Genomic DNA, 16,493 nt, shown 5'->3' on the forward strand with positions numbered 1-16,493 from the left:
ATCAGAGATGTACCAACATGGCGGTCAAGGGAAATTTTAGTGGTGTGAAAATTATTGTTATTTAATTCTAAACTTGTTACATTTTGTCTCAAAAGCAGTTTTCCTTTTACTTTGACAAAGCTTAATTTAAAAAATCTTATTTACAGCTGATCCTAAATTTTTTAATACCCTCAATAGGCCTCTGCGATTCACTTACACATTTTATTTACAAGTAAACAAATTCCGTATATCTTCGTTGTTTTTGCTTTTGCTATAAGACAAACTATAAGATTCACAACCGTATGTCACCCCTTTCTACTGTACACAAATGCAAAATGGAAGCGTACTGTACAAACTAGTCGAATGTACTTTTGATGGAGGTAATCCCGTTGAATCTCGTATTAAGCTATATTTTTTTCGCGCAAAAAAGAGTCATCACCTCGTGAAATTTAAAAATCCACAACTAGAGCTTGTAGAAATGTAGAATTCAAGCGCTTATCAAACGCGTATAGAAATTACATTCAGATAATATTTAACGACCACCTGCAAGGGCTTACAGCTGAACACATATTACGCATGCGCCCTGAATTTCCTTGACAATGACTTGAATGACAGCTTCGAAAAGTTTAAGTTTTTGCATGAAATTTTCAATCGCCTGAGGCTTTCGAATGCAAATCACTCGTCCTTTCTCGACGTGCGACTAAATGCAAATACCGAATATAAACATTGCGAGAACTCGACGGGCTTTTCTGGCAAGGAGCCTTTTTTCGTGCGGTAAAGAATCAATTTTTTTCGTCTGGTCAGTACTGATGATCAAATTGCAGTCGGGTAAATTGATCTCATAACAATTTCAGCCACAAGGGATAGACATGATTCGCGGAAAATCATACTGGTTGAAAGCATATGTTCAATTGCTTGTTTCTTGTTGACCAAGGTTGAAGGCACCGCGCACCTGTCGACTGGGAAATTTTCGATTTTCTTGACTCGGATTTGTTGCGGAGTTTTTGCCCGCAAAACCACAAGTACACCAACGTGGACTGTTAAAATAATCTTTTTTGGGATTTGTGGCAGAGTTGGGGTGAGAAAAAACGCCCAGCGCCGATGAGGAATTCCCTTTGGAAATGAATGAGTTGAACTCGGTTGCAGTCAAGGAAATTGTTAGCATAAGGGAGGAAGAAAAACTGGAAAAAGAAGAGGAGGAACCAAGCATGCAAGATGTGGAAATTCCGGGCAGTTCGAGCAACGTGCAAGATTGTGAGCTGCACAAGCAACGCAGTCAAACATCGTCCTCACCGCCGCAAACAGCGAAACGAAAAGATCGCATAAGCATTAATGTTGGTGGTATCCGACACGAAACGTATCGTAGTACACTAAAAAATATTCCCGACACTCGTTTGTCGTGGCTTGCAGATGCCTCGCCAGGTTCTGTGGACTATGATGCAGATATGGGAGAATACTTTTTCGACCGCCATCCAAGTGTATTTGCTAATGTTTTAAACTATTATCGCACGGGATATCTTCACTGCCCGTTGGATGTTTGTGGGCCTTTATTCGAAGACGAGCTGAATTTTTGGGGAATCGATGATCAGCAAGTGGAGTCTTGTTGCTGGTTAACCTATCGGCAACATCGAGATGCACAAGAAACGCTCGCCGCGTTCGAAGGAGTGGAATTCGAAAACGATTTTGATGATGAAGAACAGCCTGATTTTGGCCGATACGGATTCGCATTTGCGGCGGAAACCGAACCAAATTTAACTTGGTGGCAGAAATATCAGCCGCGAATCTGGACTTTAATGGAGGAGCCTTATTCTTCAAAGCTTGCTAAGGTTAGTGTTTAAAGGCACAGGGCCGTTTTGGAAGTGATGAGAAATCCTTACAAACCATTTCAATTTGAGCTCATTTAAGAAAAAATAATAATACCCGCGCTGTATTGCGAGGTTTAAAAGTTACAATTAAACTCCCAACAGTGTAAAATGCAAATTTCTCCCATCCATATTCCGAAAACGGCACTCTTCATATTAATGAAAGGAAAACTGGGTTACGTTCGTAGCTACGAATAAGTTTTTAAGGTTATTTTCTAATTGTTGGAATAAACGGTAGGGCGCCCCGAAAAGCAAGGTCATAAAGGAAACTTTATATATGCCTGAAGCCTGTTTTACTCATCAGTGAAAGATCGAATCCTCTACCATACATTTGTAGTTCGGCTTGAGTACATTAATCGAATTCACGAAGCGCTCGATTTTAAAATTTTAACCGCGATCTATTGACGTAAATTACACGCGAAAAAGAGCAGAACTCTTAAACCCGCCATATTTCGTTGATGTCATCAGTTTTCGAAACATTATGAGCGATTTCTTCAACTTTAAGTCATATCTCACTCGAAGATGTTTATGTTATTTCCCGCGGAGCAAGCACGTATACATGCAAAATATAGTATGGACAAATTGCCGCGTGAAAAGTCTAAAACCTCAATCATAAATATTGTGGATAAAATGCTACATAAACTGTAGAAGTCACCTTTGTGTGGTTTTCATTGAAGGAAAAGACGAAAATCGTTGACCTTTTGAAGAAGGGGATATTTAAAATTCATATTTAACCTAATATTTCGTTCCGAATATTTTAATGCATTGCACAATGACAGTGTTGAAATAAAAAGCTACAAAGAAGGATTTCAGTGTGTCGCGATCAAATTTTTATGACCCGAGCGGTTACATTTAGCGGTTAGACACGCAGACTTTTAGAAAAAAAGAGGTTCAAAGAAAAAAATCAACATCGGCTTAGATTGAAATTTTGTAACTACCCTGTAACATGAGTAAACCTTACCCACAGATAGCAAATAAAATATTCATGAGACAGAGTACCGCAATGATTGCTTTATATGAGGTTCCTGGTGAGCTATGAATTCTTGTAATCCTGGAAATTATAGTCTACTCGATTTAATCAGGGTCTAAATTGTTCATGTAACTGGAAACTTTAGAAATATCCCAAGTTTAACAAGCGAGCGGTTAAAAGTCTTAAATGGAATTTATTCCTTTACTTTTGCGAAAAAATTTCGATCCTTGATTTGCAGTAAAATGTTACGTTTCTTCCTTTTATCTCTTCTTTACTATTTCATCCAATCTCTCAGCATGTATACTGAATGATGATCGCTGAAAACACGAAAGGGCGATTTACAAACTGGAGTATACTTATTTTATTAAAAAACAACTCCATAGACGTGGGTTTTTTTTCTCTATAGAGAGAAATTTCATTCCGATTTATACTTGTGCCACCCTAATTTACTTCTAGGAAGGAAAAATATATTTGGTTTTGAAATTCAAGTTGTCGGAATTTACAAAGCTGGTGTACTATGAAATGAGTCTGAACATTGCTAGTTAGTTCCAGGCGAAATTTTAATCAACCCAGGTGTAGAGGAAATGTGTGCTAAATTCATGATGTTTAGTCCAGAGTGCTGAGAAAACTTAAATCTTTCTTCGGAAGAAAATTGCTTTCATAGGCCATTTATGCGCTAAAGTGGTGTTCATTTTCAGTATTTTCGTACTCGCTGTGAGACATACCCACATTCAGTTGGATTCGATTCGTCTCACTTTCGTTTTGCTGTGACGGACAGAAAACATATATCGTCGTAGTGATTTATCACTGCTTTAGCCGGGAAGAGGCATTCGTGTTACTAAAATATGGACCTGAATACGAATATCAACAAAATTGTCTGCCGGGGAAATTGAAGTTATGTACGCTTTATGAAACGAGAATTCATGGCAATGAAGAAGGGAAAACGCGCATAAAGGATTCATCTCACTGTTGGCAAATATTTATTTAGAGGAAATTGTCCAAGTATAGAGATTTCAAAACCATTTATTAGAAGGCGCGTGTATTTAGATACTATGAGTACGCGATGTTGGCGGTTGCTACTGGTTACGCTTCTAATATCGACCAATCTGAAAACCTTGGCTTCAACAAGAACAATTTGCTGATAACAATTTTGATAACATATTTCGCGTCGGTTCGATCTGAAACTGAGGCCATGTTGCACTCAACGGAAATTTGAACTGGTGATGATTCGATATTGTGGGAAATAGAAATGCGCTACGTTTATGAACTTCAGAGACTTAAGCTAAGCTAACAATTCCGAAAGGTTCTTGTTTTTTAAATCAGTATAGTTTACAGTTAAGACATGGCTGATCGGTTCTCTAGTCGAGTAAAATAATTCTCGAAATAATTTTTAAATCTCTGTGTATTGATTCCAAGACGCTTTACACTAATGACATTTTAGTTGTTTCTCGGAATCAAACTTCGTAGCTAAGAGACGACAGAACAAAGGACCTATGCGCATCAACGTTACCAGTTACCTACGTCGACCATATATCAATATATATATATATATCTTATTAACCAAGCGCGAGGGCCGTACTGGGAGAATATCGGCCCGAGGTCTTGACAGTACGGACCGAGCGTAGCGAGGTCCGTACAAAAAAGACCGAGGGCCGATATTCTTCCAGTACGGTCCCGAGCAAGCTTGGTTAATAAGAGATTTATTATACGACTGAAGTTCAAAGGGACACAAGTGCAGTATCATTCGGGACCATTCGGGACAGTGCCCGGTCCAATACTTAGAGAATATTGGACCGGCAGTAGAACATTTTGATTGGTTGATTTTAGCTATTGGCCCTCTGACTGCCCGAGTCGTGTAATAAATAAGAATACAACCTGGCTCAAAGGCCTTTGTATACATTGGCTTGACTTATCTTGAACACAAAGTAAAATTGACGACCAGAAGACTGAGGTGAAGGAAAGACAGAAATATGAGCGGAGTTGTAATTTCCTAAAGAAACCAGTTGACGTGTGTTTGGGTTGATAAATAGTCAAAGCGAATTCTTCATGCTCAAGTTTTTCTTTCCCAGTCTGATAAGGCCTGTTTTATATTCCAATACTGATTCCACTCCCGACTCAAGGACCGTCGAAAACATACATTTCCTAAGGTTTAAAAAAAATTTAAAATGATGATGAATTTGTTTATGTATTCAGGTCATTGCATACACGACACTGACACTGATCGTGCTATCAGTGATCCTGTTCTGTTTGGAGTCTATACAATTTTTCCGCAAGGAAAAATCCGAAATGGCGCTGAAAATCTTGGAGGCAATCTGTGTAGCTTGGTTTACGCTGGAATTTTTGGTTCGATTCATCTTTTGTCCACAAAAACTGGCATTCTTCAAGAAAGTTATGAACTGGATTGATTTTTTGGCGATCGTACCGTTTTACATCAGCTTATACCCAGCCACAGAAAACAGTGACAATGTGGAGATCTTGAACATCATCCGGCTTATCAGGATTTTCCGGATTTTCAAACTTTCCCGTCATTCGTCCGGGCTCCAAATTCTTGGGCACACTTTGCGAGCAAGTGTGCGAGAGCTACTTCTACTAATTTCGTTTTTGATCATTGGAGTTGTCTTATTTGCGAGTTTGATTTATTACTGGGAGAAGGATACTGAAAACACGAAATTCTACAACATACCGAATTGCTTCTGGTGGGCTGTGGTTACCATGACGACCGTCGGTTATGGCGACATGGCACCCACAACGCCTATGGGCAAATTTATTGGCAGCATTTGCGCGGTCTGCGGAGTGCTGACGATAGCGCTTCCAGTTCCTGTAATTGTAAACAATTTTTCTTTATATTATTCTCACGCCCAAGCGAGGCTCAAATTACCGAAAAAGCGACGACGAGTTCTCGTTAACGCTCCGAACGCTCTTAAGGCTTCGGCTGTCGTCGAGAATGGAATGAGCGGTGATTCCAATGGAAGTTCAGACAGCGGCTGCGCTGAGAACAGTACAATAAACGGTGGACGCAAATGTAGTCTTCTAATTACTGATGAACTCAACGAAGTTAAACCCAGACGGCCTGTGAGGAGAGACAGTCATTTGTTTAATAATACACCAACTTCCAATGGAGATGTTGCTGCTACTGCTGCCGCAACAAACAACAGCAGTCGACAGAGTTACGCCATGCAGAAACGCCTGTCGATGAGACCAACGGTACCCACCCTACCAGAAGTGGAATGAAATCAATGATAACAAACCTACCGGAAGTGAAATGAACCCATCCCAAGATTACTTTTGGTTTATGGGGTAAGGGAAATGGGGGTGAGGTTGAATACCTCCCCCACCCCTCCACCGCTCCTCCCGGAAGACCCACCCATTAGAACGAAGTGCGAGAACTACAAAATCAAAGGCGCGACTAATTGTCCTGACATGGGGAGGAGTTTGGGGGTATAGGTGTCCTTAGCTACTTAGAAAGTAACATCGTCCCAGCCTTGACATCAGTTTTAGACGTATTCTAGAGAGAAGATTCGGCGTCTTAACTGCACGAGAAGTAATATATTCCAAAGACATAATTGTGCTTGAGATTTATCGAAGCATGATTGATCTTAAGTTAGGGAAAACGATTCTAGTAAACAAAAATATTTATTTACATATCTGTGAGAATGTTTATTCATTTCGTGATAATGTGAAATTTAATAGCTCTCAGATCTATGAAGTCTCTTTGTCCTGATTAAAAAAAATCTGACATTTTCATTATATTTTTAGCTCATAGGTCACCGCTTTATAGCTCGACTTCACTAAGTTTATTAATGGTTGATAAATTTTGTGAAAGGGTGTTTGAACTGGCCGCGTCAGGCAAAGAGTGAAGTAGGGACATTTATAAAAATAAAATTTTTTTTTTAAGTGCCATTAAAAAGGATATCTGAGATTAATAACCTTATAAGGTGACACAACTGAGCAGTCGGTTTTGTTGCCTGGCAACAACGTCTTTTCGAGCGGGAGAAAGTCCCTATTTCAAAATGATATGAAGCTGAGGCTAAGGGGGACCATAAGATGGTAATGACAGAAAGTGTGGTTCTCAGTGCAGCAGAGCAATAAACATTCGGAATGTCACCTTAAGCTTCCTTATTCGAAAGCTTGGCAACAGAGTACGCAACTTTTGAATTGACAGTACTTATAAATACCATTATTACCTAAATCGTTACGAGCTATGATGTAGAACATTAATTAACCTAAACTCGATTTGTCAAGGAAATCTCCTATCTTTCAATAGTTAAATTGGTAGTGTCGAGATATCGTTCTGATAAAATGCGCCTTCAACAGGATCGGGATTATATTGTCCACTAAGGTGTCGTCGCAAATTTTCATCGCCTGAAAAGCTTTTCGCCGCACGTTATGAATCCAGCGGCAATGACGGCTGTGTTTGATAATTGCAATGTAATTAGAATTTTCTCGAAAAAAAAAAAAACGCTCGTACCAAATAACCGTTACAAATCCTAGAAATGTTCACATGTAATCACAGAATTCGTATGTGAATAGAGTTTATATATCTTTAAATGTACAGTGTATATAGTTCATAACAGTCCCCTGAAGACTATTTTCTTAGTAAGATAGCCAAACAATCCAAAATTTAAGATACATATAGAGTAGTTTTTTTAGATGTTTAGTTGAACTAAGTCAAAAGTTTGAATAAATCACTTTTAGATAGTTGGAACCGTTCTCTATTTTCCTTTTGTGTCTGAGTAAATACGTTTTGCTTTCAATGTTTGAAGGACGTTTCACGATACTGCACATGTCTTACTGTGGCATTCTGTATTTCGGCCCAAATTATTTTAATTGTGAACATCGGTATCAATAGGCAGACTGTGATTTCTGCCAATTATGATGTACACTTGCTCATCGAATCGTACAACTAAAATGATTATTGCAATTGGATTGGCTATCGGAGCGAGGTTTTCAGAGGGAAATTGCTGCTCGAAAGCCGGAGAGGTTGACTGCGAATAACTTTTTGGTAAAGTGCCGCGCCAAGGGGCCAGCTTTCAATTGTTGCCTGGGGTGGAGGAGAGAATGGTAGGAATAACATGATTTTTGGGGAACGGATGGGGGATCAGTCGTCGCCAACAGAGTGTAAAGGGGGGTGGGTGGGTGCAATTGAAAATTGAATGGTAATGAAGGGGAGACGATCGTGACAATATACAGCCGACTCTCTCCCTCCCCAAAATCTAGTGGCAAACAATGACCTGTCCCTAGATACCACAGGCAAATTCCTTATGCACTTTGAACACCAAAATTTAAACTGAACAGAGAAAAGCTAATTTATAGCTCGAGAAATCTGCTTTTGAATTTTCATCGGGGGACGTATTAGGGTCGATGTTAATTTTTATTTAGTTTAGAAGTGGAAAGGTTCTTGCAGTTGTGAGCACACGAAAGGCGGAGAAATTATTTTTGGAAGCATTTAAAGCGTACGCTCGTACAAAGCTTTAACGTCTACTTTCCTCAGCCCTAACATTCCCAGAATCGGATCATTCCAAGATCATGCAAGTCTTATTACAACTTCAACTGCCATTTCCTGCAATCTCTATTTACTAAATAACTACAAGATTCGAAGAAAATACGCCCCTTGACTGGTGAATATCACATTTTAGTATATACTAAAACAATGGAAAGCGTTGGCCACTCAAACTCCGAATCTCTTTGCTATTCACCTCCGAGAAACTCGCGCGGGATTTGCGTCTGAAAATATTGTAACCGTTGTAGGAGTTAATGAGTTAAATATTTTTTTATGATATATCATCTCACTGTTTTAATTTGATCCTAAAACAACCGCTTGGCAGCTCGATAAATATACACCACTAGCTAGCCACCTACACCTCGGTGAATAGTTGTTGATTTACCATGTGATAGGAATACAGCCAATCAGAATACAAGAAAACCATAGTATATTCGACAGCACTTCAGCCAATTTTCCTAAACACAGCAAGTGCATTTCCAGTCCCCTACAAGCGTTTGACTATAAAGACCTTTACTTGAAATGCCTTCTTAAGTTTCTTTTTATTCTTATACACTTAATGCGAATCTTTTTAAAATCGTTACCAAAATCGCAGACGAAAAGAAGATAGTTGTGAACCGTTCAAGAGTATGCGCACACAGCGAATTGATTATGGTAGCCACGGTATTTTTGTATTTCAAATTTCGCTTTAAAACTAATACGGCACTCATTCCGCTATAAAAGGGAACCAGCTGATGGCGGATATCATTTTATTTTTGATGTGACCGGGTAGAACATTATGCAACTTTTCACGACTACAAATATCCGAGGTCAACCGGATAATGGATTTAATAACTAATTTTTAAAACTTGAAAAAAAAAATTGAGAGATGAAATGAACTTTCTATATACAGCAAATTAAATGCCTTTAGTGTTGACAGTGTTGAAGAACTGAGCAAACTTGTCCAAAAGTACTGCTTTAAAATTCGTCGTGATAAGTTTGACCAAACTGTGTGACATAACTTCCTGCGAAGATCTCATGACTTGTGACGAATTCGTCTGCTGTCAGTTTTCCATCCTAAGAATAAAAGAATCATCAGTAGCTGATTTTTTTATCAAGAGAATGTGAATATGAATATTTATATTCTCTTGTTTTTTATATAAATTTTCAGGTAAAAAAATATTCGAAATTCTTTGTGTAATGAACATGGACACTTTTTCTGTCAGCATGAATTTTCGGTGTTGTTTTGCTAGTTTACAGGGAATGCCTGCTATCAGAGAGTTGATCAAAATGGAAAGCTTTAACAAAGGTAAGTCTAGATTTCCTATGATAGAGTTATTTTCAATTGCTATCAGAGAGTTGATCAAAATGGAAAGCTTTAACAAAGGTAAATCTAGATTTCCTATGATAGAGTTATTTTCAATTGCTATCAGAGAGTTGACCAAAATGGAAAGCTTTAACAAAGGTAAGTCTAGATTTCCTATGATAGAGTTATTTTCAATTGAGCGTCGACAGTAAACCGGGACTTCCTAGGTTTTGCTTAATCCACCTGTATTTGTGCCTCAACAACAGTCGCTTTTTCCACAACCAGTTAGATTCAAAACTGAAGCCTTGGTCGCTCAATTTTTACCGCATTTCAGATAATTTACTTGATTTTACACTGAGTTCAGATTGGTTCCTAGAGATATTTACCCTTTTTTTGATTGGCTGTTGGGATTACTTTGGTTTTGCTTTTGTGATACTCAGTTGAAATGGGCACTTAGAGCACTTTCGATTTAAAGTTGTAAAACAAAAAATCAAAGCAATCCTAACAGCCAATCAAAAGAAGAGAAAACACCCTAAAGAGCCAATGAAAATTCAAAGTGAAAACAAGCAAACTTCCTAAAGCGCGGGAAAGCGCGAATGACTAATTCGTAATTAGTTTAAGTTTTGCACTTGATTGGCGGAGAGAGTGGCGCGAGTTTTCTGCACCAATTACGTGGCGTAGTGAAGCAAAACCAAAGCAGTCCCGGATTGCTTGTTGAAGTCGGATTGTCCATAATTACCTTATTCATATCAGCATACTCTATTAAATGCTGAGCCTCTCCCAGCGCTTTGTTAAAGTTCTTTGGTCTTCTCCATTCTTCCATTTCTTTCTGAAAAGTATTAAAGACAAGGAATAACAATGAGCTACGTAGAAATCTGGTGGTGGGACAGAATATATTTCTTATGATCACTCATTAATGCAAACCCAAAAAGGACTGTCATGTTTTGATTTTTATCATTCACAAAGAAACTCTTTCACCCTCTTTCTTTGATTAAACATTTCTCAAAAGAGAATTGTGATAGATTTCCTCGAAGCCGAAGCAAATAAAACAAAAACTTTTAAACAATAAAACCATCAGGTAGTAAAACCTGAAACCATCAGGTTTTCATCGAAAATTATGCAAAAAAAAAAATTCAGTACGATCGATTTAATAATTCAAAAGAGTAGCTTGAAAGAACCCTAAATCCCATCCTTCCTCCCCCACCATTCCTAGTACTAGCTGGTAAAACTTGCCAGAAATAAAAACCTTACTGAAGTTCAGAACACGAGATTATGCTTGATCTAATTCCTCAGGCGCAAGCAAGGAAACCAGGCTCACTGTTGACAGTGCTCAAGCTACAAAACTAACATCTTGTTGTATTGTAACATCAAGGGAATTTGTAAGAAGTTTAGTCATTATGGCGGCATCATGCTCGATGCTCTGAATATTCCAAAACTCCGGCTATGGCATTGTGCTGGTCTTATGCCGGTGTTTTGCCGGTATTATGCCAGTATAATGCCGGCATAAGTCATTAGGTTTGGGTTCTTTCTCGTCATAGACTAATTTTAAGATATACCAAGAAAGTGTTGCTTGCCTTACAGATGTTGAAATCCAAAATGAAGCTGTATGCTAACTATCTGTAAAATTTACTTAACCTAGTGACTTAAAAGTTAGGGGGCAGCTGAACATTACACTTTTGCCTCTTACCAGGTTGAGGAATCCATCATGATCCAAGTCATATTTCTCATTGAAGTCTGTAATGTAGAGGGTATTGAATGTTGGCATATCGATGTAGGCTGCAATATAAAAATTGAAAAGTGTGTCACTGTTACTTGAAAACTGAAAATTACCTAGGGAAAATTTCTTGTTGAGAGGAACCAAGAAAAGTTTTAAATTGTTTTCGTGTGCTGTAGAAACCACTCGACGTAGCAGAGTTCAAATGAAGAAAACTCAATTCATAACTCGTAACTGTTGGAAATGACAGGAAAAAACTCAATCGACTTAAACTGAATCGACCCGATGGCTTCAACTTATGAAGAGTAAATGACTTAATGAGTGAAGGATTAGAAAGCACTATCCATTGGACTCTTACATGTGTAACGAGCAATGCAAAGGCTGAACTAATGGTGATGGATGAGACAGCACTATCCATTGGACTCTTACATGTGTAACGAGCAATGCAAAGGCTGAACTAATGGTGATGGATGAGACAGCACTATCCATTGGACTCTTACATGTGTAACGAGCAATGCAAAGGTTGAAGTAATGGTGATGGATTAGACAGCACTATCCATTGGACTCTTACATGTGTAACGAGCAATGCAAAGGCTGAGGTAATGGTGATGGATTAGACACCACTATCGATTGGACTCTTACATGTGTAACGAGCAATGCAAAGGCTGAGGTAATGGTGATGGATTAGACAGCACTATCCATTGGACTCTTACATGTGTAACGAGCAATGCAAAGGTTGAAGTAATGGTGATGGATTAGACAGCACTATCCATTGGACTCTTACATGTGTAACGAGCAATGGAAAGGTTGGCGTGATGGTGATGGATTAGACAGCACTATCCATTGGACTCTTACATGTGTAACGAGAAATGCAAAGGTTGAAGTAATGGTGATGTAGGTGTATGTATCTTTGAGTGATGTGACCCAGTTTATTTGGTACGGCGTTCGACAAAGCCAGTACTGCTGTCTTTTATTAGTTTACACCGCATGTAAGGGTACATTCTGTTTACGTTTCAATTAATGATCTTCACGATTGAATCTCATTGACTACGATTATTTATCTGAATCATTTACCCAAATATTCGTCCAGAGAGAGCCGACCATCCTGATCCTTATCATATCGATCGAGTATTTCCTTAAAAAAAAAACCATATCATTAGTATGAGATGCTTGGTTTCTTATCGCTTTTTTTTAAATTCCTTTACTCTTTGACTCCTAGGAGTGAGTAACATTTACTTTCTCCTTATAGCATTACCCCCTGAATCACACATGAAGGTCAGGAGAATAAAGGAAATGATCAGCAACTAACTAAGCCCTTTGATTGTTACACAAATTCTCCTTGTCAACACCTTAGAAAGTATACAGAGAACAGTTTGGGGACTATACATACTGATGTTAGGGTGTAAAGGGTTAACGTATGAACGCCAAACAAGGAAAACCTGTTTGCTCACCACAGCAATGTAAGGCAACATGATTTCATGTTCCTTTGGATGGTGGAAATATTCGTACTCCTGTCTGTTAAGCATAGCATCTTTGTCTTGGTCACTGTATCGCCATTTCTTCTTATCAAACAAAACGTACTTTTCCAGGTTTGATCTTTCCCATTTAATGTGCATGTCTGTTTCACAAAAACGTCATGGCCGTTGGTAAAAATGAAAAAAACCAAATCTATTAATAAAGCAGCTTACAATTAAGTGTCAAAAAACCCAAAATCAAAGCAATTCCAGCTACCAATCAGAACAAAGGTTTACATTATTATTAGCCAATGAAAACTCAAAGCAAAAACAAGCAAACTGCATGCAGATGATTGGTTTTGAGGATGGTGCGAGTTTTACCGAGCTATTCAGAGAGCAAAGCTGACCGAAATGGTTGGAAGTGGACAGGGAAATCTCTTTAAAAAACAGGTACGTTAATTCGAGTGAAAAACGGGGAAACGGTAACACAGTAAACTCAGAAAAGACACCAAAAACCTCGAAAATTGCGACTCAAGAACTCAAATCTTAAAACTCGCACACGAAAAAATCGCACGCGTAACTTGCTTATGAAGATTTCAAGCTTACGAAGTTTCAAAGCGCGCGCGCTAATCACGCGTCACGCAAGTTCGGTGACTGCCTTCTTCTAAGGAGACAGTTACCGAACTTGATAAAACACGAAGCAATCCCGGATTCCTTACTACACTCAGTAAAATTGCTCTGAAAGGGAGGCATTTGGCAAACCAGGAAATGGTGGTGCATGTTTCGCGTAAACGGAAAGTTCAACCGAAAGATATGTTGACCTGACATCGATGCTATCCACGCAAACTATTAAGTTAAAAGACGATGGGAAAGTTACGCTTTTAATGCTAAATAAACACTCGAGCAGATCTGATATTTACGGTCTGTTTTGTTCGAATCTATCCAGTGTTAGTAAGAAAAGATAAATAAACAGTCACTCATAGAAATAGAGTTTGGACAAATTTGGGTTAACTTTGAATTAAAAATTTGAAAAACTATCCTTTTAGCTCGAAGTCATGACGTACAGACCGAGCACAGCGACCACCATGAGAGACAATTCATCCGCGAAATACTCGCTATCATCTCTTTGAGAGGACCAAGATTAACCCCAGTCTCCTGGTATAAGTCATACCCACCCTCCTCAGTAAATCCAAATGTTCTAGTCATGTACTCCTTCCACGTGACCTTGTCGTTGTTATTCATGTCCAGGTCTCTGAATATGGCGTCCACGTCCTCATCAACAGTCCACTTCTGCATCTTATGTCGAACCCAGATCTCCAACTCGGCCTCCTCTACGAAGCCGTCTTTGTTGATATCAATGCGAGGCACTAGCATTCTGAATGAGAACAAAAAGATTGACGAAATCATTCGCTACAAAAATATATTTTTGGAAGAACTGACAAAAGATGTTCCTATCGGGATGAAATATTTATATCCGTTTGAAATCGTATGGGCCATTACCTGCGAACGATACTGACACAATTAACGGTCCATCAAGGAAATTTACTGGTGACGCATTGAAAGAGGCAGGTTTGGTGTTAGAATAATAACTTCACGGAGCAAATCAAAACGAGTGAAATTTGAAAGACGCAATATGCTTTGGAATATTTACATAGCTGTTTTTATTTACTTACTAAATGATATTTTAGTATGATAACGAGCAGCGTACAGCATGCGTGTGATTGATCGTCTTCTTTCGTAAGTCGTGATAAATCCTTTTAAACATATTGAGAAATAATCTAAGCTTTTTTTTTGATACAGTTTAGAATGTTATTGATTGACCTGAACTAAAGCTTGATACTGTTGAGTAGCGGTTATAGTTGACAAGCGCAATCATCACTGTCTAGTTGTTCAAGTCACAAAGAAAATTTTCGTCGAGATAAAATCTTCACTTAATGAGATGCTACTTAGGATCAAACCAGACAACCGTCCAATCCTTATAAATTCACAATTCCAAGATTTTTTTTCACAATCGTCGATAGATAAATTTGCCGGTAAAAGATGCAACACTTCTTTGCATTTTTTTATTTTTAAAGAGTGTTTTCTTCTATTTAAACACCGATTTTCTCCAAATAATGACGAGCTTATCAATTTTTTTTCAAATACTTCCTTTAATTAGCTACAAATGTTTCACAATTTCTAAATTTCTCATTAACTTTTTTTTGGACGATGTACTTATGACGTACCTGAGCCGTCTCCTGGACTCCTGAGGGGAAAGTTTGTCAAACTCTTTGGCCATCTTCTCTCCAAGGAAGGCGATATGATCATCCTGGTTACTATGTGTGCGTCCACCAAAACTGTGCTCGGAATACTCTACGGATAAATCAACTAGAAAAATAAGAACGGCGATAAAAAATACAGAACTTTGCGGCTTCATGTTACAAGCGCTTGTTATATCGGAGAGGTCGTAGAAGAATACGAAATCGATTACTTGTGTTGTTCATTTTACAGTTGGCAATGTTTATTCAGCCGTGACGCGTGGTTCAACCACAGGTGCGCCACGTTCTCGACTCGGTTGTGGACTGGATACTAGGACTTTCTAGTCTCTATTCAGTTGTAGTCGATCACCATTGTATAACCGAGTTTGTACGACTTTTAAACGGCAATCTGAACTGTTTTACTGCTCCATTTCTCGTCCATTCTCCCTAAAAACGTTTCTCTGATTTTTCGGAGAACTGCCGTCAATTTTATTTGGTCTCCAACCGTGATAAGATAAATCCTTCGATACGGTTACAAACCGAGTCGGGCTGAGCTGTTTTTTTTTTTTTTTTTCCTCATCATTTCTTCGCCCGGTGTCTTTTCTCTGTTTTTAGTGGAAACAGCAAAAATAGATGGAGGCAATAACTTATATTTTCCTAGAGGAATTGAGCGATTCCCTGTTAAACACAATTGTCGGTTCGTAACTCTTTACAGTTTACTATATTTCACTTGGAATTCCGGCGATGGAAGTACTTCCGTCTTTGTGATAAGATTTACTTAGACTTCTAATCGAAGTAAATTTCTAGATAAATGATCATGATCCGTTTTGAAATATAAGAGTCGAACAAGGCGGCATTGGAACTTGCAATTTTGTTCTTTTAAAAATGGTTTTAGACGTCAAAAAGAATGCGTCCATTTCGGTATTGTAAAGAGTATGGTAAACTTGTCGAAATTATGTACTTCATTTATCGATTAAAGAACCCTGGTATCAATCGATCTCATCTTACAATAAGTCTTTTGACGACTTTTGATGAGTTTTCGATACAGTAAGTATCAACAAGATAGCCAATGCCTAGAAAATGAAAGTAATTACTCGTCGCTCCCTGAAACGAAGCCTGATCACATGGACAGTGTTCCAATTAGTGTTTAGCGCCACAAAATTAGAAACATTTTTTTCATGGAACAACAAGATTTTTAGCAGGTTTTATTTTTAAAGTCTCAATAATCTAGGGAAACTCTATATAACACTTTGGGAAGTATAGAAGTGATAAGGAGAGGAACCGTTTTAACTTGCAGAAAGGAAATCAGTCAAAAGTCGCGTACTTTGTGACACCAGTGTTGCATTGGTGTTTTGACGTCATTAGGAGCAAATTTGAGTTTCACAAAGGAAATGTACCCGTCCAGCCGTTTCTATTTAACTCACTATCATCAGTGTTACTTTTTTTCACTTCTCTCGTGGCAAGATATATATTTAGTAAAGTAACCACGTAA

At 38.4% G+C, this 16,493-nt stretch overlaps 2 protein-coding genes across 2 annotated transcripts; one reads left to right on the forward strand and one right to left on the reverse strand.

Moving 5' to 3' along the window:
• The first annotated feature begins 664 nt into the window (after positions 1-664).
• On the forward strand, positions 665-7,516 carry LOC111326045 (potassium voltage-gated channel protein Shaw). Its single transcript, XM_022929976.2, has 2 exons — positions 665-1,805; positions 5,005-7,516. Exons 1-2 carry the CDS (start codon positions 1,101-1,103, stop codon positions 6,040-6,042), a joined length of 1,743 nt encoding a protein of 580 aa, XP_022785711.1. The 5' UTR covers positions 665-1,100; the 3' UTR covers positions 6,043-7,516.
• Positions 7,517-8,592: 1,076 nt separating this feature from the next.
• LOC111326035 (calumenin-A) lies at positions 8,593-15,268 on the reverse strand. The gene is made up of 7 exons (XM_022929962.2): positions 14,990-15,268; positions 13,940-14,139; positions 12,762-12,928; positions 12,385-12,445; positions 11,284-11,372; positions 10,336-10,425; positions 8,593-9,367 (listed from the first exon to the last, which is right to left on the reverse strand). The coding sequence occupies exons 1-7, from the start codon at positions 15,178-15,180 to the stop codon at positions 9,269-9,271; spliced, it is 897 nt and encodes a 298-aa protein (XP_022785697.1). The 5' UTR covers positions 15,181-15,268; the 3' UTR covers positions 8,593-9,268.
• Between the last annotated feature and the right edge of the window lie 1,225 nt (positions 15,269-16,493).

Source organism: Stylophora pistillata, chromosome 10, assembly GCF_964205215.1.
Source record: "Stylophora pistillata chromosome 10, jaStyPist1.2, whole genome shotgun sequence".
Taxonomy (NCBI): Eukaryota; Metazoa; Cnidaria; class Anthozoa; order Scleractinia; family Pocilloporidae; genus Stylophora; species Stylophora pistillata.

Bases quoted from the DNA above. Each gene is read 5' to 3' on its own strand.
- LOC111326035 (XM_022929962.2), bottom strand. From the start codon at position 15,180: ATGAAGCCGCAAAGTTCTGTATTTTTTATCGCCGTTCTTATTTTTCTA. The intron at 14,140-14,989 runs GTACGTCATAAG...GTTCTCATTCAG, and splicing joins GAGTCCAGGAGACGGCTCAG to AATGCTAGTGCCTCGCATTG. The intron at 9,368-10,335 runs GTAATTATGGAC...TTTTATTCTTAG, and splicing joins AGTATGCTGATATGAATAAG to GATGGAAAACTGACAGCAGA.
- LOC111326045 (XM_022929976.2), top strand. From the start codon at position 1,101: ATGAATGAGTTGAACTCGGTTGCAGTCAAGGAAATTGTTAGCATAAGG. The intron at 1,806-5,004 runs GTTAGTGTTTAA...TTATGTATTCAG, and splicing joins ATTCTTCAAAGCTTGCTAAG to GTCATTGCATACACGACACT.